Genomic DNA, 24586 nt, shown 5'->3' with positions numbered 1-24586 from the left:
TCAAAGAACAATATACTTTTTCAGCCACATTGAAGAGACTCGTGATATATTAAGCCAATCTATTATTACATATAATTTACCAATAATTCCTGAAAATAAACAAATACGTCAGCTTAAGACGAAATTCCATCTTCATGTCACAGGCAATTGGTAGCAATTCGACACACAATCAAAATTCCATATGTTAGGTAAAAATGCAATTTCCAAACACGATAGCACGATTTACAGAAATAATCAGACTGATACAACACCAGACATGATCATTATCTTTCTTACATTTATATCGTATATAATCATATATGGAACATAAAGATATCATAACACAACTATGATGCATTTTTTTCCTCCGGGAATAAAATAATTTCGAGTTGCATACGACAATAAATGAACCTATTTTACAAAGAAATCTTCTACAATGGCTGATTTTTAGCATTAAATATTAATCTGATTGCTAATCATGCTGAGACCTGTAATGGACTGTCCTATTCATTTACAATTTTGTTAGATCTAACTATTTCTTCCCAGACTCCTTTTCCATTTCTTTCTGGGAACCTCACCGATAAATATACAAATTGCATGTTATAACTTATTCTACAACAAAGCATCCAGACAGACCTGAGAATATCAGTCCGCAGCTCGGCCAGGACAACTTGGCTTCCGCGGAATAGTGCACGGAAACCAAGCGAATTGATGTTTTACATTTGAGACTTGTCTGGTTGGGAAGAGAGCTCCTTGTCAGCAAAATGGAGCAATCTTCGCAGCCTCAAAACCATGTCACAGTGAAATGGTAACGCAGTTCGTCTCTCAAGATATGCCGGACTCACAGTCATCCATGACAAGGCGTGAAGCTCGGCTGCTATAGATTCAAGAATCAAGTGGATCTCAATTTCAAAATCTCGAACTTCCGAGTTCAAACTTCTTCCTCCTTGCTTTATAATTCCTCTAGAGATTTTTTCTTGGTTAATGTTGTTACCTCCGTAATAATCTATGAGACTCACCGAAAGAACTGAAGGCCATTCTTCTTTCGAGTTGCTTCTGTGGTCCTTCCTCATCGAAGGAACGGCTTTGGAAACCACAAACCCAGTTGAAAGGGGGATTGCGGAGCCCTTACTGTGAAGGAGGTGTGCGAGAGGTGGTGATTCAGCAGTGAGACAAGTTGGGTGATGAAGAGGTGCTGGAGGAAGAAAGCGCATGCTCGGTGATGGAATTAGAATGTACGATGCAGACGTAGAACCGAGAGACTTAACAGGAGTGAAACCCTCTAAATAGTTGGATGCACCAATGCCACTACTACCCTGAACTCCTCCTGCAAAACATTTCCAGTTAATTCTTGATTAACTATTTACTAGATTGGAAGTCCAAATTTTGAAAAAACGAAAAGATTAATGTCCCGCACAAAGTGCATAAAGCCCGTCTAGAGGGATGCTCTTACCAATTGTTGCCCACTCTAGATAGTTGACTAGAAACTACTTGGACAAACATATATGCACAAGGGTTATACATGTCTCGCAGAACCAGACCGAGTTGTTTTAGTACAAAAATACCGATAAAATAAATAGTAAAGACCTGAAATCTTAGTTATTGTGCATCAATTTATAATTAAAAACATCAAACTCGGCCAGTGATCTACTGAGTTCAACTGAAACCTAAACCAGTCCCTGTAATGCTCAAAACCCTCCTACTTTAGAAATCTGCTAAAAACCCCGATGACCTGATGGTTCAACAGATCTCATGTAAAAGGGTCTTCCGAATTTTCTTTTTGTAGTAATTTAAGACTTAATACAAGGACAAATTAAATATCACCTTTTAAATTTATATAGATAGCAGTACACTATGTGACATGATATACTTCAAAATACTGGATTAATATTTAAGACCATACAAGAGGTTAGGATGACCCGAGGAACATGGCTTACTTTCTTCCACGCTCATTTCACCAAATAATAGCTACAAATGCATATTCTCGTGAACTAACTAATTGCACATACAGATATAATGGGATTAAATCGAAATCAAAGAACAAGTAAAAGATGCTTCTCAATCCTAGAACTAGAAGCAATAACCTAACGATTTAGCAGGTGATTCGATAAGCTGAAGATACTATGGATAAAGAAACATATATATCATCTTTTAAAGGAGTATCAAGTAATGCTGAACTTGCATCCACAATAGGAGAGGCTTAGCTTACCAGGAGATGCTGAATCTGCTTGAAGAACCAGATTCAAAGAATGATCAACTGAAATTGTGGCAAAACTAATGCTTTGCACCCACTGAAACATTCCCCTCGAGTTGTCGACAACTGTATGTACACCCATTAGCTGTTTTCTTCCAGAGGGTTGTCCTAAGCCACCCTTTATAAAACCAGAACCTTTTGAGTGGGGGTACAGTAGACTAGGTGACGAAGGAAGGGTTCTGTCTTGCATTAAACTCATGTCCTGTTGCTGCAAAGTGGCTCCGTTACTGCTTGCAGGCATCCCATCAGGCATAGATCTTCGCAGTTGCAGAGGCCATTTCTTCACCTCGGAGCCCCCAACTGAATAAATAGCTTTTTGCCATTCTGTAATTATATGATAGAAGACAGAAACATTAAAAAGACGACCGAAAAAGTAATCTAACAGGCTAATCTGATAATAATAATAAAACAAGTGAACGAAAAAAATTATAGCACAGAAACTTCATAGTGATCTCTAAATTTTATCCAATTAAAAGAAAACAAAAAGACGTCATAATTAATTAGTGAGGTATATAGAATATAGCTTTTCCTTTTCTAATACTGAAGTTTTTAAGCACCTGCTACAAATGATCAAAGCCGAGATGTAACCTGAAAATGAATGTGATAGAAGATATAGCATTCAAAAATTCATACCTAGGTACTCAAGTTCAAAGAAACTTCCAATGCGGGTGATCACAAAATCTCTAGGCTTTGCAGCTCCTAAATCAGAAGAACAAGCCTGCAGTATTTGACAACCTTGTTGCAATACTTGCACAAAAAGGCATTGCAAGCCCTTTGTGTCCTGTCGACTGCTGATCCCACCAAAAGGGAATATATGGCTGTCAAGTAATTCTCCCCTTGCATCTGTCCAGATGGACACTAGCCAACGCCAATCCTCTGTCCATCCATAGCAACAATGTAGGCTAGGAACTGTCTTCTGGTAATTACCTCCCAAACCATCTGACTCTGATCCATCATGTTGAGAGCTTGATACATTATCTGCACCTATTGCTGAGCTGGTGCTTTGCATGAAGCCTCCATTATTATCGTCAAGCTTTGAAGATTCAGGTGCAGCTGCATGCTCCAAAGAACCAGGTTCTGAGAGAATAAATAGTGGCTCAAACATGTAGCGGATATCATCCTGAAAAAATAAATTCCCATTCCTATTTGGATCAATGTTCATTCCTCCAGTCCTTGTATTTTGCCAGGTGTTATCCCAAGTACCAGATCTCAAGCCAGCATCAATATCACCCTCTCTTGGAAGTGATCCTCCAAGTCGAGGACCAACACAATCCTTCCACATTGTTGGAATGGATGCCATCTGTGGCATGACTGACTGAGATCTACTAAACAGTGTTGATGACTGAACATCATTTGAGGATCCTTTTGAAATTCGCCGAGCCTTGTTGTATACAGTGAAAGCCGTCTCTTTAAGAATGACAAGCTCATTAAGAGAGGGACTTGCAACCCTAAAAATGGCATCAACTGTCACAATTTGTAATACCAATTTGGGAACATTAAACCCTGAGAGTACTAGAACATTTGATGGTGATGCTTCATCCACAACTGCTGAGGAACTTAGTGCCTTCGCAACCTGACTCATTAAAATTGGCCTCCTCTCTCTATCTGAAGAGAGAAATGTTGATCCAACAGAAACAGAAGATTCAATAACTGTTTGTAGAACAGCAATAGGCTCAGGAAAGGGACAGACCACGTACATAACCTGGGTGAAGAAATAGATAATTACAACAAACTTGAATCAGATTTTTACAATTATGGACAAAAGCTAATACATGCAATGTATCTGCATGGTTTTTCCATCAACATTCTCTTTGCCAGTTGATCAGTAGAACAATTAATTTAAAATGAAAATTCAAACGATTTACAAAAAAAAAAAACATAAAGAAAGGTAGGATTAAAAGTTGCCTAGTTTTGAATATCACCAGATTTGAAGAAAATTGTTTTTTGACAAAATTTTCACCAATTCATTAAATTGGACTATTATGAAATAAGCATCTTATGCTTTTCTTCTTAATTCTATCTAATTCCTCCGTTTGTCAAGCAGTAAAGGAGAAAAAAATAATATGTTGAATTCCACCTAACTTGAGGCATCCTAAGATTCCTAACATACAGAATAGGCATATGGATTCCATTAAACAGAATTTCAAAGGTGACCACATGCACTAACTAAAACAAAGTTAATGATCAACATGACAAGGAGCACAGACTCGAGATAAGTTCGTTGTCCGATACAGATTGTTGCGCATGAAAATTATTATAAGAACTAGACGTAGATTTGAGGAAGCACATAAAGACAAACATTTCATGCTGTAAATTTCACCCATATAAACACCTGAAAAATAAATTCAAAAGATAGGAGCACCTCCCATCATTTGTAGAGAATAGTCGCTATTAAAGCAAGAAAATCCTAGAGCTAATAATAATGAGAATCATAAGTTATCAGAGTATAATTTAATGTACTGGAATGAATGAAACTCACCATACAAGAACCACTGTTTCCTTCCTTTTGGTTTGTTGATAAGCAGGGACCAATTTTCAAAGTTTTAATAGCCTTGGAAAGGGACTTGAGATAGCTTGTCAAATCCCAACCATTAGAGAGGGAAAGAAAATAATCACTTATGGAACCTACAAGAGATGTATTGTTGCTTTCTATCTTCATTGATTGAGGGCAGTCAAGCAGCACAAAACCAGAAGACGACAATTTTCCTGTGTCTATATCCATCTGGTTTCCTAAAACTTGGGGTTGATGAGTTCCCAGTTTGCACATCTCATATACTGAAGGAGAGAAGTCATAGTAAGACCAACCAATACTTGAAGCATTATTGTAATGACAGGCAATTGAACTAAAAAAATGGAAAAACAAATGCAATGAACTCAAATTGAGGATGAACAACAATGTCCTGATAGTGAAGATCCACTCCTTTGGAGGCAGCAAAATTTTAAATCAAGAAATATATTCACCTCCCTAAATGACATACCAAAATATATATTTACTAAGTCAATCGGGTGCTTACAATTACTAGAAAAAAACATGAGAGTATATGGTTTCCTCCTGAATAAAACAAGATATGAAGTCTTCCTTTGTGGGGTGTGGGGTGGGGAAGCATATTTGAGAAACGAAATGCACTAGAATGGTGAAAGGTTATATTATATATATATAATACCAAGGAAAAAAGAATTTCTTTGTGAATTTAACCCTCCAATAGTTCTAATTTTGGTGATATCACCCTAACAGCTCCAGCCAGTTGTAACTTTATCCAATAGATCAAAACTGAAAGAAGGGGAAAAAAAGGAAAAAAAAAAACAAGAGAAGAAATTTTTTCTTGCTAATTAGAACAAAACCTCATTACGAATGAGTATCCCAAGAAAAACAAAGAGATTCCTTCTTAGTCTTCAGACACCATTTGAGGCTTTAATAAAAATGCTTTCCCCTAATACCAAATCAAAAAGATTGAAGAAAAGGGAGAGAGGAAATAGAAAGCCAAAGAGGGAAAATGAAAAGGAAAGAGAGATGGGAGAGGGCGGAGAAGACAATTGTATTCTATTTTCTTCTTTTTTATAATTAAAAAAAAATCTACAAAGCAACAAAACATTATTTCCATGAACTCAATTTGAATAATTGAAGCACTATCAGAACTAAAATGACTGGATCAGAACGCAAACAATAGCTTTGATTTCTTCGACCACTAGACCAAATTTAAAACACCACTCACCAGTTCCAAGTTGTTGAAAAAAATCAGCAGCAGCAGTAGTAAGAGGATCAATGTCTGGACATATAACACAATAAGTAATCTGCAACAATTAATGAACAGCAAAGTTGCAGTATCATTGACAATCAAAGACACATCCAAAGCTCTACTATAACTAAATCACGGAATGCAAAATTTATAAGCCGTGCAATATATTTCAAGAATCTTACAGGTTTTGGTGAAGCATATGGTTCAAAAGGAGCCTTTTCCCATAATTGTAAAGAACTTGCTGATGTCTTCAGCCAATCATCCTGATACCTATCGTCAATGCAGTTGATTAGCACATTTAAAAAAAATCTCCAAAATAAGGGGAAAACAGTAGATTCGTGTATTTTGTCCTAATCTCATTGACATATTATAAGATATGTCTGGCACTCTGGCCTTTGCATACAACTCAGCATTACCCAAATCAATAAGCTCAGCATTCTTAAGTAACACTCAAATATATATTTAACCCAGTAAAAAGTGTTGATTTTTAAAAAGCTATGGACAAGATTAGTACCCAACAAGTATTGCAGGAGAAGGAAGAACAGAAAGCGTAGGCCTTCGCGGGCATGATAGCTGCTCCGACTCAGCTTCTTGGCTCAATCTCCTTTGGCCAGCATCATCTGCTTTAGCTCCATCCGCTGTAGTATAGAAAAACTGTAAGTCCGCTGAACTTTCCAAAACACGAGAGATAAACAATCAACATACCTTTATGGCACGAAGATGCACCAGCAGAAGACTGAGCAGGGCTCATTGGTTCTCCAACCGTGCTTGAAGAATCTTTGCACTCACTCAAAGCAGACTCAGCAAAAGATCCATCAAATGCCGTACCTCCATCACTTGACTGACTGCGACCTCTACACCAATCAGTGACAGATAATGGACCATCCAAATTTCCAAAAGCAGATTTTAAAGCTGTTTTGACTTCAGATTGAAGCATGCTTATCACAGACGAGGCACGAATCTGGTTCCAAAAAATAATAGGAAAAAAAAAACATATAAAAAAGCATGATAACCTAATAATTGTATATGGAACATTCATGCAAGACAGTATCTGATTGACATCATCTAAAAAAGATGGATAAATTTATAAGCGGAACATCTTACATCAGAAGAAAGTGGATCCACCAACTGCATGCCAGCAATATCCAAGGAATGGCATGAAGCCAAAGTCCCACCACAGCCTGCATGGACCATGGAAGGTCCACAAGAAAATCCACGCCTCCAATGTTCTTGTAATGCAAGCCAACCATATGGACCATCACCACAATCTGAATCAAGAGTCACATCAACAAAAGAGGTGGCTTGCTGGACAAGTAATGTCATGCCATCGAGAAGCTCTTGCAAAGGTTGCCTATGCTTATATGAAAGCATTCTTTCCTCATTCAATGAATGATGGGGTAAGGAAGGACTGACTTCAATGCTCGGGGAAATACTAGATTTGCTTACTTTAGGAACTGCAACAGAACGCCAGACACCAACAGGTGCATGCAGATGACTATCTAGAAGTCCTCCTTCAATATCACCAGCTATTCTAACAGGTATAGATTCTTTCTTCTTCGTGTCAAACCTTCCAGATATGTTGTCCGTCAAGGTACTACCATCACCAGGCATTTCACTCAAAACAGAGCTGCTGCCTAACCTACTCAAGCTTACAGGTGCAGGGTTAGAAGAAGACAAAAGTGTGTGTCGTACCCTACACATAGAAGCTTGGAACATAAGACATTCAACTTCTGTTGCTAATACAGTCTTCATGGAAAGTAGAAAGTTTTCAGATCCCACAGTGGTTTCAGTCATTTTCCTCTGGACAGAATTGACAGCATTAATAGAATTGAAGGTAGAAAAAGAAGATTGTGTAATCCCCTCACTCGAAGCAAGGCTGCTATGCGTCAATGGTTTCCTATCAAGTTGCTCTTTTCCTCTCTCCACAAGAGTGTAATATTTCTTTTTGTCTTGCATGGCAGCACCTGTTTTTGAATTCACAGGCATGCTAGTCTTTTCATCTGGTCCATCAACACATGGTGAAGATGGCGGTGTCGCACCATATGTGTAATTGTTTGGACTCGAATTTGAGCTCTCAACTTTACAAGACTTCGGCAAATATGGGCTTCTGAAAATTGATGAAGAGAACTCACTCGAGGGAGTTTCAACTGCCCCATATTCTGGAGCGAAAGACATCAGAGCTTCAGCTTTGATTAAATGGTCAAACTCACTTGTAGAAGACGGAGGAGTGTGGTTGACTGGAGCTGATGTTGAAGTGTCAAGCAAGATTTCTTGATTTTTGCTGATGCACTCATCCATGGCTACTGATGGGGGTGGATTGAAGCTCTCAAAGGATGGAAAACCTACAGACAAAAGCATCTGATCTCCCACATCCATTACCCCAATAGGACTGCTAACAACTTCTCCACAATCTGGAGCAGAAAACATAAGAGCCTGTGACTCTGCTGTCCCAGGGGGCTTCGCAGCAGAAGAGGATAAAAGAGAACATGATTAGATTCAGTAGAATTCACAAGAATTTCAGCTTTTTGGGCACCATCGTGAATACATATAGATGTGGATGAAAGCAGAAAATATATATTGTGTGAGGTTTTGTCTATAAAGGAGCACATTGATTCCAGGAGAGTGCAAAATCAATTAAGTTGGATGGATTTTGTTATTGATGAGAAGGATTTGTTAATGAGAATAAAAAGGGACGAAATAGCTCTTGAGGCATATCTAGGCTGGTTCAACCCAATCCCTATGGATGTCAATTCAGACTTTTACTTTCATTAACAGAATTTCACCACAATCTGAGTAAAGCCTATAATTGAAGCAATTCTAAAAGTTCATTTTCAAAAGTTGATTTAAAGAAAGAAAATGCTGTACTTGGATAAGGGGCAAACTTCAGAGCGAAAAAGAGTAAGCAAATGGAAAAGCTTAATGCTTACATATAAATCAGGAAATCAAATGGGCAAAAAATATTTCCAATTGAGAATTTATGCTATTTAAAAGCTTCTAATGGTAAAAAAGCGAAAATACAAGTTTGCCAATGGATGTTGTTTCCAAGTGCCATAATCTAACTCTATGGATAAATGTAAGGACATTTCACTATTAATACTTTCCCCATAAGAACGAAAAGCAATTTGTATGCACGTGTTGCTGGCTTCCAATTATAAAAAGTTACCTCTCCAAAAGGCAACGCATCATTCTCAAAGAAATCATCAAAATCGCCGAATTCAGATAGAAGGGCTTGGATATTGATCCCCATGCCTCTGTCATCGTCATCCCAGTCTAGATAAGATCCAATCTGATCATTTCCAACTCCTGTGATGGCTGAATTACTAACTTCAAGAGAGCCAAAATCAGACTTATAAGTGTCTTGCATAGTGGCAGTTTTTACTGTCATTTGACCGTATGACTCTATCATCCCTGTACGAGAACGTTTAGAACCCTGCAAAGAATTACGTCAACTTTTCTTTTTCTCTGACCTAATTAAGTTTCTCACATGAAGTAAAAAATAGCAGGCATCTAAACGGAAAAGACAAATTTTAGCAATATTGACAATCACCATCCACATAAGTATGCCCTCAACAATCAACTCCAACTACATGCAAAAAGAATAAATAAATAACTTCTAGGCTTCTTCCACTGTTAACCACAAACAAAATGCAAACTGCATAAAGAAAAAAAAAATACATGCATTAATATTCAGTAAGACATAATAATAATATATTGACTTGTTAAACTAATTTTGCATGGTATCATTAAGAAGAAAAATATTCAATGTTTCAAGCATGCAGATTGAGCAATATCAAAACCAATTAGAACACATACAGAATAACGCAAGTCAAAGTAGGATGTCAAACATTCCAAGATATAAATATTTCAAGACTAGAAAACATGCTTCCAAATGTACAAAGCACTCCCATCAACTGTTGGGATGTTGAACATTTCGACATAACAGCATATCCCAACAACATATACTTTAGCTGTAAAGACTTGTACAAAATAAACTGAATCTTCCCTTTCTAACACACCTTTAATTACTGATGTTTTATTCTCAAAACCGCATCTAAACTTCCCTATATATATACACACACACACACACACACTGTTGTGCGGATTTAGCGAAAGATAAATAAACGGAAAAGCGAAACACAGATTTTACGTGGTTGGTTCACCAACGTTTTGTTGACTAATCCATGGGCAGAAGGAGAATAGCTTTTATTAAGGATACAAATTAGGGTTTACATAATAGAGTATTTATAGTACTCAATCTAACCTAAACCGACTTGGACCCCACGATGTCCCCACGGTGTCGCTTCCAAGTAGAAAACTGAAAGCCAATACTAGTGTGTAATACAGATTCAAGGCATTATGACATACACCCTATCCCTATGCTCGCCTTTTTTGATCTAGCGCTTGCTTGGACTGAGGTGCTCACCTAGGCAGCACCTCATAATAACATGAATCTTCCCTTTCTAACAGTCCTTCATTACTGATGTTTTCTTCTCAAAAGAGCATTAAAGGTTCCAAAAAAAATCAAAATATACCCTAGGCATGCCTTTTTTGGTCTAGCACTTGGACTGAGGTGCTCACCTAGGCAGCACATTATAGAAAGCACCCCGCCCAAGGTGTTTGGAGACGCTACTGCCCTGCCTTGCTCTCCTGGGCGCCTAACTAAGTACCTCTTGCAGTTTTTAACAACACCAATAGAAACAAATGGCAACATATCATTTTCAAAACTTGCACTTTCAACGATCTCAATGATCTGCTTATTGTTTCAATTTGACATCACCCAACGTCAGTTTCAGAAAATCATTTGGGCCAAAGTGGATCAAAAAATTCATGCCACAGCAAAAGTTGCCTTGACAAAATTGGCCAAATAAGTACAGCACCCGATGCAAATGTAGATAGTAAAGGTCCACATTATTAAAATACAAAAAATACATTACCAATTTGGGGCCATCATTTTCCAGCTGATCATTAGAGGATAAACCAGATTGCCTACAAGACAATGAATCTGCATCTGCTTCAAGGTCACCAGTTTCTGTGGTCATTTTGTTATCACTGTCACTCGAGCTGCTGCTTATGGACCCAATGCTGCTACTATTACTATTGCTACTACTGTTATACCTATGCTGTATACGCATTCCATTAGATTCAATCCAAGATCCCTCCATATTGTCTACATCACCGCCACTGAAGCAAAAAGAATATTTGAGAATGCAATGAGGTTTCAAGATCAAGACCTACCCTTTAACATTTACATAATTCGCACTAGATTAAAAAAAAAAGGGCAGCCATGACACAGAAGAATAAAAAGGGGAAGTAAGAGATATATTGATAATACGGGATAAATTATGCCAAGGTTATTATGTAGACAAACATATAACACATGACATAATATTTTTCAACCCACTTAATTGTTTTAAATGAAATGAGTTAATTAGCATAATTTAGTGCATAAAACTAATGACAACTAACACAATCAGCTACAATTAGATATCTTCCTCTGTGCATAAACTTAAGCTTGCTCCTGAATCCCACTTGTAAGAAAAAAAAACTATCATTTTGAACTTTGTTTGCAAACCTAGTCAGAGATTGATACCCTGTTCAAGATAACTGATTTATTCACATTATATGTTCTATATTTCTTACAGTTATAACTTTACAGCAACTGAACAGCTACATGAGGAATTACATTCTGATTTTGTGGTGAAGCAAGAAAAACTCATTTTTGTTTCGGATTCGACTTAGATCCAGTTCACATTCCAGAGTTTAACTGAACAGCTGAGGAAAGATCAGTTATTGAGATAAATTCACCAGTCAACATGCATACTCAAGTGTTTAAAATAAAGAAACTGAGAGCCACCTTATAAAAATTTAGTCAGTCATAAATTTGCAGTAGGCATATGCCACCATATGTTGCAATTGGAAATTTGTGAAGCTCCTATGGTCTTTAACACAACTCTCAGTTACTTTGATTATTCTTGACACTTGAGCACACATGTTGAATGGTGAATTAGTCTCAACCAATCTTTCTGTGGCTGTTTAGTTAAATTCCAGAATTTGAATTGAATCGAAAGGAATCAGGAAAAATAAAATAAAAAATGAGGATTTCTTGCTTGCCACAAAATCAGAATGTAATTCCTCATGGAGCTGTTCAGTAGTTATAAAATTTAAAAACCTTACAAAATATAGAACACACTTATACAAGTGACTGGGACAAAATACTGTTACCACCAAAATCCATATTCACATAAATCACATATACTGTGATATTTCCATAACTATATTGTGAAAGCATATAATTGAACTGTGATCGCATGTATTTGAAATTCTTATAATGTTAAATAGATAAGGACCTATTTGGCTCAGTTATTGATGAAAGATTATTGCAGTTCACTGTCAATAAGGAAAAACCACTTGGAAAAACTTTGCAAGCTGTTACTCTTTTTACATGGTTCTTTACTATATTCTAATTTTATTAGTTATACCAGTCGAATGAGTGAAAATATTAAATAAACTATAATCAATTTTTGTGTGAATAATAACAGTAAAAAAAAAACTTCTCTCATAAAAAAAAATCAAATTTAAATATTCCTTTTTATAAGTCATTCTAGCCATTGAGTTTTTTTTCCAAAATACAAGTCCTTCTAGTTTTCCAAAAACATTTAGTATAGTTCTCCGGTCCAAGCATTAAACTTTTTGTCTTGGTCCATGTGTTTTTCAAAATTACAAGACTTATTCACCAACCATTACATGAGAGAGAATTTTTTTGTAGTTAACCAATGTAAATTCATTAATTTCACTCTATATTAATTGTATTTCTTAATTTGTGTGAAACAACCTAGAATGACTTATATTTTGGAATGAAGGGAGTAATATTTTTACCATTACATATTATGTTTAATAATTTCATTAACTAATCAGTTGTGGAACAGATTTACAAATTTGTTATTACGTCAACTTAATCCAAATATAAAAGCAAATCAAACCAGTTATCAAGTATTAGGAAAATTTACAAAAATGGGGCTTTTATATTAGCAGTTCTTTGAACAAAAAACAGCTCATTTTCTTTATTTTGCAAATAGCCTGCTGTCAGCTAACTTTCAAGAGCTAAATTAAATCCTCGAAGTTTACTTCTCATATTTCATGAATTAATATTATTGGAACTTTATTTGAAATATTAGTTTTATCTCCAGCATCTCTTCTTTTAAACACATTGAGGAAAATATGGTAGTGGATAGGACGGAGTGGAGGGAGAGAATTTATGTCGCTGACATGACTTGATTTCACGGTTTTGTATGACGGTTTATGTTAGCTGAGCCCGAATCATTTCGGGACTAAGGGTTTGTTGTTGTTGTCATGTATGAAGCTCATCTAAGAGATACAGATAATTCATAATTTTATTTTATTGGTTTTACAACTACATTTCATTTTCAACAACTTAATTTCCATAATGTCAACATATAATAAGTGGTCAAAATTTATTTTCAAATACTTCATCCGTTTATTTTTTAATACAACAATTTGAATTTTAAATTGCATGTTCATATTTATTAGTTCAACCAACCATACAGACCAAGAATTTCATTCCCTATATTTTTTTTTGGGAAAAAAAAGGGAGTGAAGATCACCCATTTTGATTCATGAACTGTTAATGGACCAGACAGCCCTTCTTGATGATTGGAACATCTTAAGAGTTGAATTTGGAATTTCAGACAAGAAGAAAAGCACTAACCAATGCATAAAGAAAGATGAACCCGGTAATGATGGTCCTGTCCAATTTTGGAGCCAAAATCTGCAGGAATAGCACCAATCTTGATTCAAGTCACATACAATAACACTTAATCAAACAGTATTAGATGTAAGCCAGAAACATAACATGGAATGCACTCAGATAGATCTCGAGCAATGCAGTTAAATACATTAATGGATATGCAGATACGATGAAGCAGGGCATGAAAAAAGAAAACTGCCATAACAGAAACCACTTATTCTAGAATATAAAACACCAACTTGCTTTTCAAACTCCTAAAATACGTGCTATATACAAGTCAAAAAGAAATTCAATAGGCTAGATTATTTCAATACTCCAACTAGAGAAACTCAATCAAAATGGACAATAAATAATGAACTCTCGGAATCTACCTTTTCAGAGATGATCTAGCATATGATGCTTGCAAGACTGGAACAACAACTGCCTCAGCTGGATACACAAATGTTTTCTCATGTAATGATATCTGATCTAGTGATCCCCTGTGATCACCTTTTCCAACAGCAGGAGAGTCTACAATATGATTATTTCGTGAATTCTTTATTGAATTTGAGTTTGAGCACAATCCCTTCTCGCTTTCTGACCTATGACAACCAATTGTCACCTCAACATAGCAATTTTGTTTCCTCAGATGGGAACCAGGCCCTTGAGGAACATGATATGGAAGACCTATAAAGCCATTTGGTGTCCTACTCTTCCCAGAACTGCTGAAGAGGAACAAAAATCATGTAATAATATTAATAAAAAGATAATCATATCTAGCATTAGTTGCCACAAACACACCCACAAAAACAGGTAAGAGAGAGAATACACAGATTAATAAACAATCAGATAACCAACCCTAAATATATTTGCTTGACAAGATCATTTGGACAACATCCTGTTAGCCAGCCCCGCATACCATGTGGAGAAACAATCACTGCAAGACAAATATACGACAATGTAAGGGGAGCCAGGCAGAAAGGTGGAATCACTGGCCTTTGCCAAACAAGGTTTATCTTGTATAAGGTGCTACTGAATAAGGAAGAGTAAGGGGAAGAAAAGCAGCCCTTGAACAACCTTAGCAATGAGAAATGAAAACAAGTAAAGAAAACAAGAGCCACTTCCAATAGAAATGCAAATTAATTGGAATTGTGTCACAAGGGTATGTTTCCTTAAGGACCAAGGATGAATGATTTTAAGTTATTATTACTCAAATTTAAGGTTTGATTTTGGTGTATTGTAGCCCTTGCTCTTTTTTCCTCCTAAATCAACATAAAAAAAATGTATGAAGCTTTCATTTATTTTAGCTTCATGTTTACTTTTCTCTCCAAACTCCGCCTGTGAGGGTCACTTGGTGGCCTTTACAGCCGGTCCCAAGCCCGGACAAAGGAGGAGGGTTGCGGTAGGTTTGTGGCGGCCAGCGTAAAACTTAGTCACATCTTATGACATGAACCATAATATAAATACCGTTGGGGCGTTCCCTACTCAACGACGCGCTGCACTTCCTAGACCCGGGTGTAGTGATAAATGTGCAAGGGTTGCTAGGTCGTCGCCCCGAAGCGGCGCGCCACCCCAGGACCCGGGGGTGGTGTCAAATATGCAAGGGTTGCGGGTAAATAAGCTAGTCCACGGTAATGGTAGGGGTAGGGGTAAGGGTAGTAGGTTACGCTTTGGGACATGGAACATAGGTTCTTTGACATGAAGATTAGCTGAAATTGTAGATGTTATGAAGAGGAGGAGAATAAATATATTATGCCTACAAGAAACCAAGTGGGTTGGAGCTAAGGCTAGAGAGATAGCTCCTTGGGGTTATAAGCTTTGGTACTCAGGAAAGGATAAGGGTAGAAATGGAGTAGGTATTCTTATTGATAGGGAGTATATTGATGAGGTAGTAGCGGTGTCTAGGAAGAGCGATAGAATTATGAGTGTTAAGCTAGTGATAGGGGATGAGGTTGTGAATGTCATTAGTGCATATGCGCCACAAATAGGATTAGATGTGTCTATAAGACAAGCTTTTTGGGATGACTTAGAGGAAGTGGTGCAACAGGTTCCTAGGGATGAAAAAATGGTACTAGGGGGTGATCTCAATGGACACGTGGGTTCTAGGCGAGATGGGTTTGAGAGTGTTCATGGAGGGTATGGTTTTGGAGATAAGAATGAAGCAGGAAATGATATTTTGGAATTCGCATCAGCCTATGACTTGAGTATCATGAACACGTGGTTTATGAAGAGAACATCCCACTTAGTGACTTATCGGAGTGGCGGTAATGCGAGCCAAATTGACTTCTTCTTAGTAAGGAGTGCTTGGAGAAAGAGTTATATTGATTGTAAGGTGATCCCTGGTGAGAGTACGACAACCCAACATAGAGTAGTGGTGCTAGATTTTCGAAGTAGGAAATGTATAAGAAAACAAACACCTCAAGTAGAGACTAAGATTAAGTGGTGGAAATTGCAAGGGGAGAATCAACAAAAATTTGTGGATGAGATGACCAAAAAAGATATTTGGACTTGCAATATGGATTCAGATATAGATTCGATATGGAATAAGATGGAGCATAGTATAAGGGAAGTAGCGAAGGAAGTTCTAGGGGAATCTAAAGGTAGCATGCCACCGGGTAAGGACACATCTTGGTGGACAGAAGAAGTACGACAAGCAGTAAAGAGTAAGAGAGAATCCTATAAACTATTGGGGAAATGTAGGAGTGACGAGAACTACGAAAAATACAAAGAGGCTAAAAGGGAAGTAAAGAAGGTCATACGAGATGCTAGAGCAAAGGTGAATCGGGATCTGTATACAAGATTGGATACGAAAGAAGGGGAAAGAGACATATATAGAATTGCTCGGATGAGAGATAGGAAGACGCGAGATCTCGGAAAAGTTAAATGTGTGAAGGATGTGGACCAGAAAGTCCTAGTTGGAGATAAGGATATCAAGGAACGATGGAGGTCCTATTTTGATGACTTATTTAATGGAGATCGCCAACAAGATGTTGGAGATATAAGTATCCATCACGATATGATAAATCATGAATGCCTGCGGAGAATTCAAAAGGGTGAAGTCAAAATGGCATTAAGTAAGATGAAGTTGAAGAAAGCAGTAGGACCTGATGGCATCCCTATTGAGATTTGGAGATGTTTGGGAGAAAGAGGAATCGAATGGTTGACGACGTTCTTCAACAAAATTTGGAGAAACAATAAGATGCCATCAGAATGGAGGAAAAGTACCTTAATCCCTTTGTATAAGAACAAAGGCGATGTCCAAGATTGTGCCAACTATCGGGGAATCAAATTAATGAGTCACACTATGAAACTTTGGGAGCGAGTGATTGAACAAAGGCTAAGGAGGACGGTGAAGATCTCGGAAAACCAGTTTGGCTTTATGCCGGGAAGATCAACTATGGAAGCCATCCATCTAATGAGACAATTAATGGAGCACTATCGAAATAAGAAGAAAGACTTGCATATGGTTTTCATTGACTTGGAGAAAGCATATGATAAGGTACCAAGGGAAGTACTTTGGTGGGCCTTGATAAGGAAAGGCATTTCGCGGAAATATATTGACATCATAAAGGACATGTATGAGGGAGTATGCACGAGTGTACGTACTAGTGTTGGGAAGACTGAAGAGTTTCCTATTACGATTGGAGTGCATCAAGGTTCCGCACTAAGCCCATTTCTTTTTGCCATCGTTATGGATGAACTAACAAGTTCACTTCAAGATGGTATACCATGGTGCATGCTGTTTGCAGATGATATTGTGTTGGTTGAGGAGACGAAAGAAGGAGTGGAGATGAAGTTGGAACTATGGAGGCAAACTCTAGAATCTAGAGGCTTTAAGTTGAGTCGAAGTAAGATAGAATATTTGGAGTGTAAGTTTAGCGGCCGTAGGAGTAGGGAGGCAGGGACAATCATCCTAGATGGGAGAGTTGTTCAGGCCTCGGATTGCTTCCGGTATTTAGGATCTATTATCCAAACGGATGGAGAAGTAGATGGAGATGTTGCTCATAGGATTAAAGCTGGTTGGTCGAAGTGGAAGAGTGCTACGGGTTTCCTTTGTGATCTCGGCATGCCTAATAGATTGAAGGGAAAATTCTACCGGACGGCAATTAGACCAGCATTGTTATATGGTACGGAGTGTTGGGCAGTGAAACACTGCCACATCCATAAGATGTCGGTGGCGGAGATGCGTATGTTGAGATGGATGTGTGGTTACACGAGAAAGGACCGGGTGCGTAATGAAATAATTAGGACAAAAGTAGGGGTCACATCTATTGAGAATAAAATGAGAGAAAACCGACTAAGGTGGTTTGGCCATGTGAGACGTAGAGCGCTTGATGCGCCGGTTAGGAGAACCGAAGAGTGGCAAAGGGATGTAGTGGTGAGGGGTAGGGGAAGACCTAAGCAAACTTGGAGGAGGGTGATCGAGAGTGATATGAGTTTATTGGGAATTGAGGAAAATATGGTAGTGGATAAGACGGAGTGGAGGGAGCGAATCTGTGTCGCTGACACGACTTGATTTTCACGGTTTTATATGATGGTTCATGTTAGCCGACCCCGAATCATTTCGGGACTAAGGCTTTGTTGTTGTTGTTGTTGTTGTTTACTTTTCTCTCCACAAAAGAAACTGAGTTTTCATGCAACCCCTTCAATTTCTGAAATTTTAAATAATTAAATAAGGACAGGACAAAAAAGAGAGCTCTTTGAGGAATGAATTACATTGAGAAACTATTAAAGAAAAACTGGTGACCATAAAGGCCTAAAAGGGAGTAAGATATCTCAGTCACCCGCCTTATCCTAGTTTTCCACTCACTCTTTTGTTTCCAGGGCCCCACTCTGTTCATGCGGCACCACTTGATTTCAAGAATTCCGAGGGTTCAAGAAACGTCTGGATTTTATTTCATTAAAAATTAGATCTCCTGAGTTGGATTTTGTTGGGTAACAAGAATTCTAGATTGAACCTGCCAAAAGTTATTTGAGAATTGAAATGTCATCAAATTCTAACAGTGTTCTCTGATTTTTGAAGACACCAGAAAACTGTTGGAACTGTTGAACCACAAACAAACTGGTAATTTTTATCTGATCTCAGGTCTGGTTTTCAAAAAATCCCCAAAAATGGATGCCAGGCACAATCATGCCAATATTATATCGTTCTTCTTTCTCTACCAGTATATTTCTTTTAGTGGGACTTTGTACTTTCTCTTTACATACCCAATTTGTTTTTACTGCAGCTTAATTGAACATAATTTTCCTTATACAGGTATCCATCTAATAGTAAAAAATTATTCACATTTTAGTCAAACAAACAACAAATATATACATAAAAGAAAAAGAAAAAAAAAAATCTTATTGTTTATTTATTAACCAAACAAAAAGTACATGTAGTAGATCTAATGCAATAGACACACAAAAATCTATATAGGGGAGATAACTATTGCTAGTACTTAGCAGTTTAGTACAATATGAAACCATGTGAAGAATCGCCCGCTACACCCACACCAAACAGGGATTCAACACATGCCAATCCCATGAATTCACGTCCTATAAGAGATAATAAAAACTAACCTTGAAACCTTAGCAATCAGCTTAAGCTTTTGGGTTAAATGGTTCTTTAACATGGCATTGAACCTCTTAGACCAAAAGGTCTAGACTTCCAATCCTATCAATTTCAATTTATGAAATAAAATTTCAGCGCAAGATAAAACGGGCTTGTGTTTGTACTCGCTTCAGGCTCAAAGAGCCTTCACATTCAGGGGTATAATAGAGATAATAAGAACAATTCTTGGAATCTTATCTATCAGCTGAACCTTTTGGGTTAAATGGTTTTTTGATACACCCCTTCACCCTCTCATGGTCCCCTTTTTCCAAATTTACTTAAGCAAAAATTGGGGGGAAAAAAATACAATTGTATGCAAAATATATTGTTTCTATTGCATCAGAAACATATTATAAGTGGAAGTGGAATCCAACATAGTTCACCAACCTGGAAGTCTGTAACCAGAACCATTAGTGGAATTCCTTAGCAGCCTTTCTATGTCACTACTTGAAAGTGCTCGGATATGCCTAAAAACATATAAACGAGATCAATAAGTTTACTGTGCATCATACTACAGAAAATATCAGGAACAAAAAACCAAGGTATAAATATATACTAACTTTGCAGATATTAAAACATGCACATAGATTGCGTCTTCAGTGGCAGCAAAGATGAACTCTATTGTAGGCTGTCTCCTGCCAAAATCCCGACAAATAATTGTTAGGACAAGACTCCCTACATGAAGCCAAACTTAGTGCTAAGAAAAAAACTGGAGCAGGATAGAAAAAAAAAGTCGTGAACTTCATAAGAGGGGATCTACAGCGTCATGCTAACTAAAACACAATTAATGCCTCAGCATATATGATATAATACTTATTTGTTCCAAGATCCAGATCCTCGATATACACCACAGATTTTTGTTAACTTCATATCAAACGTATAATATAATCATATAACAAATCCAGGAATTTTAGAAGAATATAGAAGAGCACAATTATTGGAATTTAAGATTTGAAGCTGTCTGCATACAAAATCTCTCAAGTTTCACTAAGTAATCGTAGGAAATGAAAGATGGGATGTCACAAAAAAAAAAAAAATTTAAAAATTAAGCTACAAGTTGAAACACTAAAAATCTCTTTACACACAGTGGCAGGCACCAAGTTCTTTTATTAGAGGACCATACAACAGAAGATAAATACCATATGTGCTCTAGGTTGTTAAATATAATATAACATAATACTATCAGAAATCTCCTGTCTAATGATCAAAAGGAAGCTACATGAACAACTCTCCATTATCTCCCACTCCACTTCGTTTATATGCACTCCAACCCTTTCTCAACCTACTGAAATGATATACATATTATCCACGCTCTAAGAAGAGTGAAAAGACGGTGAATGTTGGGCTCATTTTATTAATATTGAAAAAAGAATGTATTCAGGGAATTGAATCAGGAATAACCCTATCCGAAAACATTGTCTAGGCACTCTCTTGATAAGCATAGGGCTGTAAGACCAAACAAATTCAAGACATCAAATTCGGGTTACGGCCAACTTTTTCATTTGAATTATTTTAACCATATTCAAACATTTACATATTTATGCCAATTGTCATTAGCCTTACTACATGACATAATCCACAAATGAAATTGGTTTTAAGCTGCAAGCAGAAATGAAACAAAAGGTATTTGGTGAAGTTGGTTCAAATGTATGACCACTACAAATGAAGCATAGGGAGATGAAAGTGGACTGCGAAGAAAGGTGATTGTGAAAAGGACAACACAAATGGTTCACAGATAGGTAGGGTTATTGCAGGAAAAAAACACACAGGTGCAAGTCCAGCATATTCAAAATGTTTTGCCGATGTAGATGCATTGAGGCAAGGGTTCTCTGGTGCTAGGCACAATTAATAAAATATGTTAAAGTTGGTGTACATGATTATGTTTGAAAATATATATATATATTGCAATCCTTAGATTTATTTTGCAATAGCAATATACATTATGAAATAATTATTATATTTTAAATGAGCAGGTCAATTCAGAAAAATGTTGATTAATCAGCAAAGTTGCAGCCAATGATCAAAAGTTTTACTCGCATCCAATCAGAGAAAATAATGAAAGCTACAATTAATAATACTTAAAGTTGTTGCTAACCATTTATTAACTCAGTGTATTGAATACAAAAATGTCAAATTAAGTATTTTAAATAGGAGTAGAAAAAAACAAACAAACCATACAATAAATTTAGAGCAAATTTATAGAAGAAATACATACATCATACAGTAAAACAATATGCTGAAGTCACCTTCGTGTTGTTGTTTTTTTCTTGAAGGAGAACTTTTAATGCATAAACTGCGATGACCTTACAACTAATCATCTATTCAAACTCCAATAGGACACTCAATATACACTCAATATCTCCAACTAGGCAAAACAAAACATCAACACTCAACATGCATATGGGGCAAAAGTATTCGCAAGGCAGAAGACCACAGTTTGAGACTGTAAAACCTAACATTAGAGCTATTAATCTGACCGACAGACTTTGATAAGACTTATGGATCTCCTTGTGTTGCACAAAATAACTAGGCCATGGAAAATATATTCTAGGAAAATCATTTATGTTGCATAATTTGATTGTATGGATAAAAATACATTTTGGAATATTTGGATTACATTTAACAATAATATTTTCTTTCAATGAAGATGGCCAAAAAAATTAGGACTTGAAATATTATCATTTGTCTATTGACATCATTAATTTTGTAAAGACGATCGATCAAGTAAATAACTTATAAATAACTATGTATACTATGATCCATAAGCAACTAATTATATCAAACCTGAAGAGTCCTTCACTTTGAGATGGGTGATACTTTGAAAACACATCTCCGTATCTCATGTAAGAAAGTCCAAGAAGTGCTCTGAAAAATTCAATACAGAATTACTCAATAAAAGATTATGATGCACAACATTTACTAATTGGACATCTAGAAAATGAAAAAAGCTTGTACTTTTCTATACAATTCCTTAGAGACTGAGAAAGGGCTGCAGCAACTTCTTCAGAGTCCCCAGGAGCCACCCAAACTCCAGATGCAACAACTTAAATTATGCACAGAAATTTAAACTATTAGCAATATGATCATTCACACAAGAGCAAATACCATAAGAAAACAAGACAAAAAAAAAAATGGGCAACAATATTGCTAAACCCTAAAGGAGCAGAATGAAATTCCATTAGCAACCAGACCCAACAATCATAAAAACATTTGAAGAGATTAAGAGAGAGATTGAGCCTAAGAAAATGGAAAAAATTCTACCCCTTAATCTAGAAACTGCAGCTTGAGCACTTTCAAGAACAGAGGAATGCCGCCCAGGAAGAAAAAGCCAGAGTTTGATTTTCTCATCTGTCACAAAGTCATCCACTCATGTCAGATGCATAACAAAGCTAAACATAAGAAATTTACTGTTCTTTTCCTTCGCCTTTTTAATGGAATTGATGATCAATCGTTGTAGATAGTTGTTTTAATTCTTACCTGGATTGTGCAACCCCTGAGATGGATCCCAAGGTCCAACAAAGGAATTGGTCCATGTACTGAGAAATCCATCTTTCTGCAACTGCAGATGAGACCAAAGAACAAGCCATGTAGCAGCATCCTTCTGCTCCAATTTTACACTGTACAACCTCCAAAGATGTGAACTTTATCAGTAATTTTAAGCATGCAATGGGAAGTAACTTTGTTTTATGAAAATATGGATATTAAAGCACCAACCCAAAGAACCAGTTTTACACATGGGAAGTAACTTTATTTAGATTAGGTTTTGCTTTTATAGAATAGAAAGATCATAAAAATAGTGATGATTTGACCTCTTATCCGGCAGAGAGTTCAAATCAGATTCATTGGGAAGAAACTGGAACCAAGTTACGTGATGAAGACCTCCCTGAAGATATACATGAAGCATAAGATACAAGAATAATGCATAATGATATATGAAAGTGTCTATTGATTCTTTATTTTTATTTTTTAGAAAGGGGGTCAAGTGTTCAATAAAACTATAATCAATGATGGTATGCATAAAATTATCAAGTTTCACAAGCAAAGAACAGGTACAACCAATTTCCTTTCCAAAATATCATTGGAAACTTTAGTTGCAGAAGGCTTCCAGTAGAAATGCCTATTACATCATGAGTGATTGCAACCAACAGCTAGCGTTTCCAATCAAGCAAAACAACAGTATCAATTCAAAATTAATATATTAGCTGCAAATTATCCAGAATCTTCAGATATCCAATGGAACTTAGAAAACAAAAAGAACTTTCCAGAAAAAGGATAAGGAAAGAAACAGTGAATACACAGCAGTATGACAGGAAAGGTAAAAACTCAGAATGGGTATAAAAATGAATGAGATTACAAGACGTTGTCAGAAGACTAGTCTAAGATTCAATCTTGTTCGCAACAGCAGGTTTAACATACTAGCTGTCAAAAAATGGGATCCTAAATCTCCCCTATTAGAGGTTCCAATGTAGCAGTGAAAGCACTTACAATGGAAGCCAAACCACTTACAATTCTAAAAATATTAGTCCACATCACTTTAATTTATTAATGCTGCCTTCTTGAGAGCTCCTCGGCACTCTCCACAAACCAGTCAAAGCATAGCTCCTGCAAATAAACCATTAGGTCAAATTAACTCATCAGAGCAAGGGAAAAAGATATATTCAGCAAAGTGCACAATTAAACCAGATATATGAACCAACGGAGCCTTTTAAGTCCGTTCTTCATCAGAAACAATATTACAACTCCTAAAAAAAAAAGATAATGTGAAAATGTGGAGTTCACAGATTTTAATTGGCAAATCAAAGCTGGAGAACCAAACAAGAGAAAGGAAAAAAAAAATCATCCTAGAGAAGAATTTAAATGTCAAAGGAAAACACACCATCTGATTGAACAAAAACCCTAACTAACCATTATTTTGCTATTTTAGATATGAAATTAACGAGAAATTCTTGCAAACATGCTGCAATTGAATTGAATGTTAGAAGTCCCTTAAAACTGTTTCGAGCTCTTATTTTTTCAGCTCCCATAACTTTGTCGGGAAAAAACATAAAATAAAACGAAGGACAAAGATGATTAATACCTTAATTGAGAGCAATAGGAGGTAAATTGAGGAAGTTGCAGAGCCTTTCTTCTTCAGTGTTTCGAAGTTGAAGGATTTTTAAGGTTCGAGTGGCGCGATTGGAGAAATGGTTCTCACTCACCAGGCGCTGTGTGTTATGGATCGGTTTAGGACTCCACCTAGCCGGCCGAGTTTGATCCGGAACGGAGGCCCTAGGGGTTGT

General features: G+C 36.7%; 1 protein-coding gene across 2 annotated transcripts; it reads right to left on the bottom strand.

Annotated features, from left to right (window-relative positions):
- Positions 1-313: 313 nt before the first annotated feature.
- On the bottom strand, positions 314-24586 carry LOC136232918 (mediator of RNA polymerase II transcription subunit 13). Of its 2 annotated transcripts, none has more exons than XM_066022398.1 (23): positions 24385-24586; positions 23814-23909; positions 23117-23190; positions 22785-22924; positions 22569-22655; positions 22263-22350; positions 22092-22172; positions 19868-19942; positions 19695-19774; positions 14573-14651; positions 14107-14439; positions 13697-13756; positions 10905-11151; positions 9134-9400; positions 7075-8427; positions 6676-6931; positions 6485-6608; positions 6153-6240; positions 5947-6025; positions 4713-5008; positions 2867-3935; positions 2189-2557; positions 314-1306 (listed from the first exon to the last, which is right to left on the bottom strand). In XM_066022398.1, exons 2-23 carry the CDS (start codon positions 23835-23837, stop codon positions 696-698), a joined length of 5880 nt encoding a protein of 1959 aa, XP_065878470.1. In that variant the 5' UTR covers positions 23838-23909; positions 24385-24586; the 3' UTR covers positions 314-695. The 2 variants fall into 2 exon arrangements, with proteins under 2 accessions (XP_065878470.1, XP_065878471.1); XM_066022399.1 differs by having other exon boundaries at positions 14107-14436.

This window comes from Euphorbia lathyris, chromosome 6 (assembly GCF_963576675.1).
Source record: "Euphorbia lathyris chromosome 6, ddEupLath1.1, whole genome shotgun sequence".
Taxonomy (NCBI): domain Eukaryota; kingdom Viridiplantae; phylum Streptophyta; class Magnoliopsida; order Malpighiales; family Euphorbiaceae; genus Euphorbia; species Euphorbia lathyris.
This window is presented reverse-complemented; position numbering and strand designations above follow the sequence as displayed.

What these genes read in the sequence shown, in the direction of transcription:
- LOC136232918 (XM_066022398.1), bottom strand. Translation starts at nt 23,837, where the DNA reads ATGTGGACTAATATTTTTAGAATT. An exon ending in TGCAGTTTCTAGATTAAGGG is followed by an intron (nt 22,351 to 22,568) that starts GTAGAATTTTTT and finishes GCATAATTTAAG; the next exon opens with TTGTTGCATCTGGAGTTTGG. An exon ending in CTAAGGAATTGTATAGAAAA is followed by an intron (nt 22,173 to 22,262) that starts GTACAAGCTTTT and finishes TGAATTTTTCAG; the next exon opens with AGCACTTCTTGGACTTTCTT.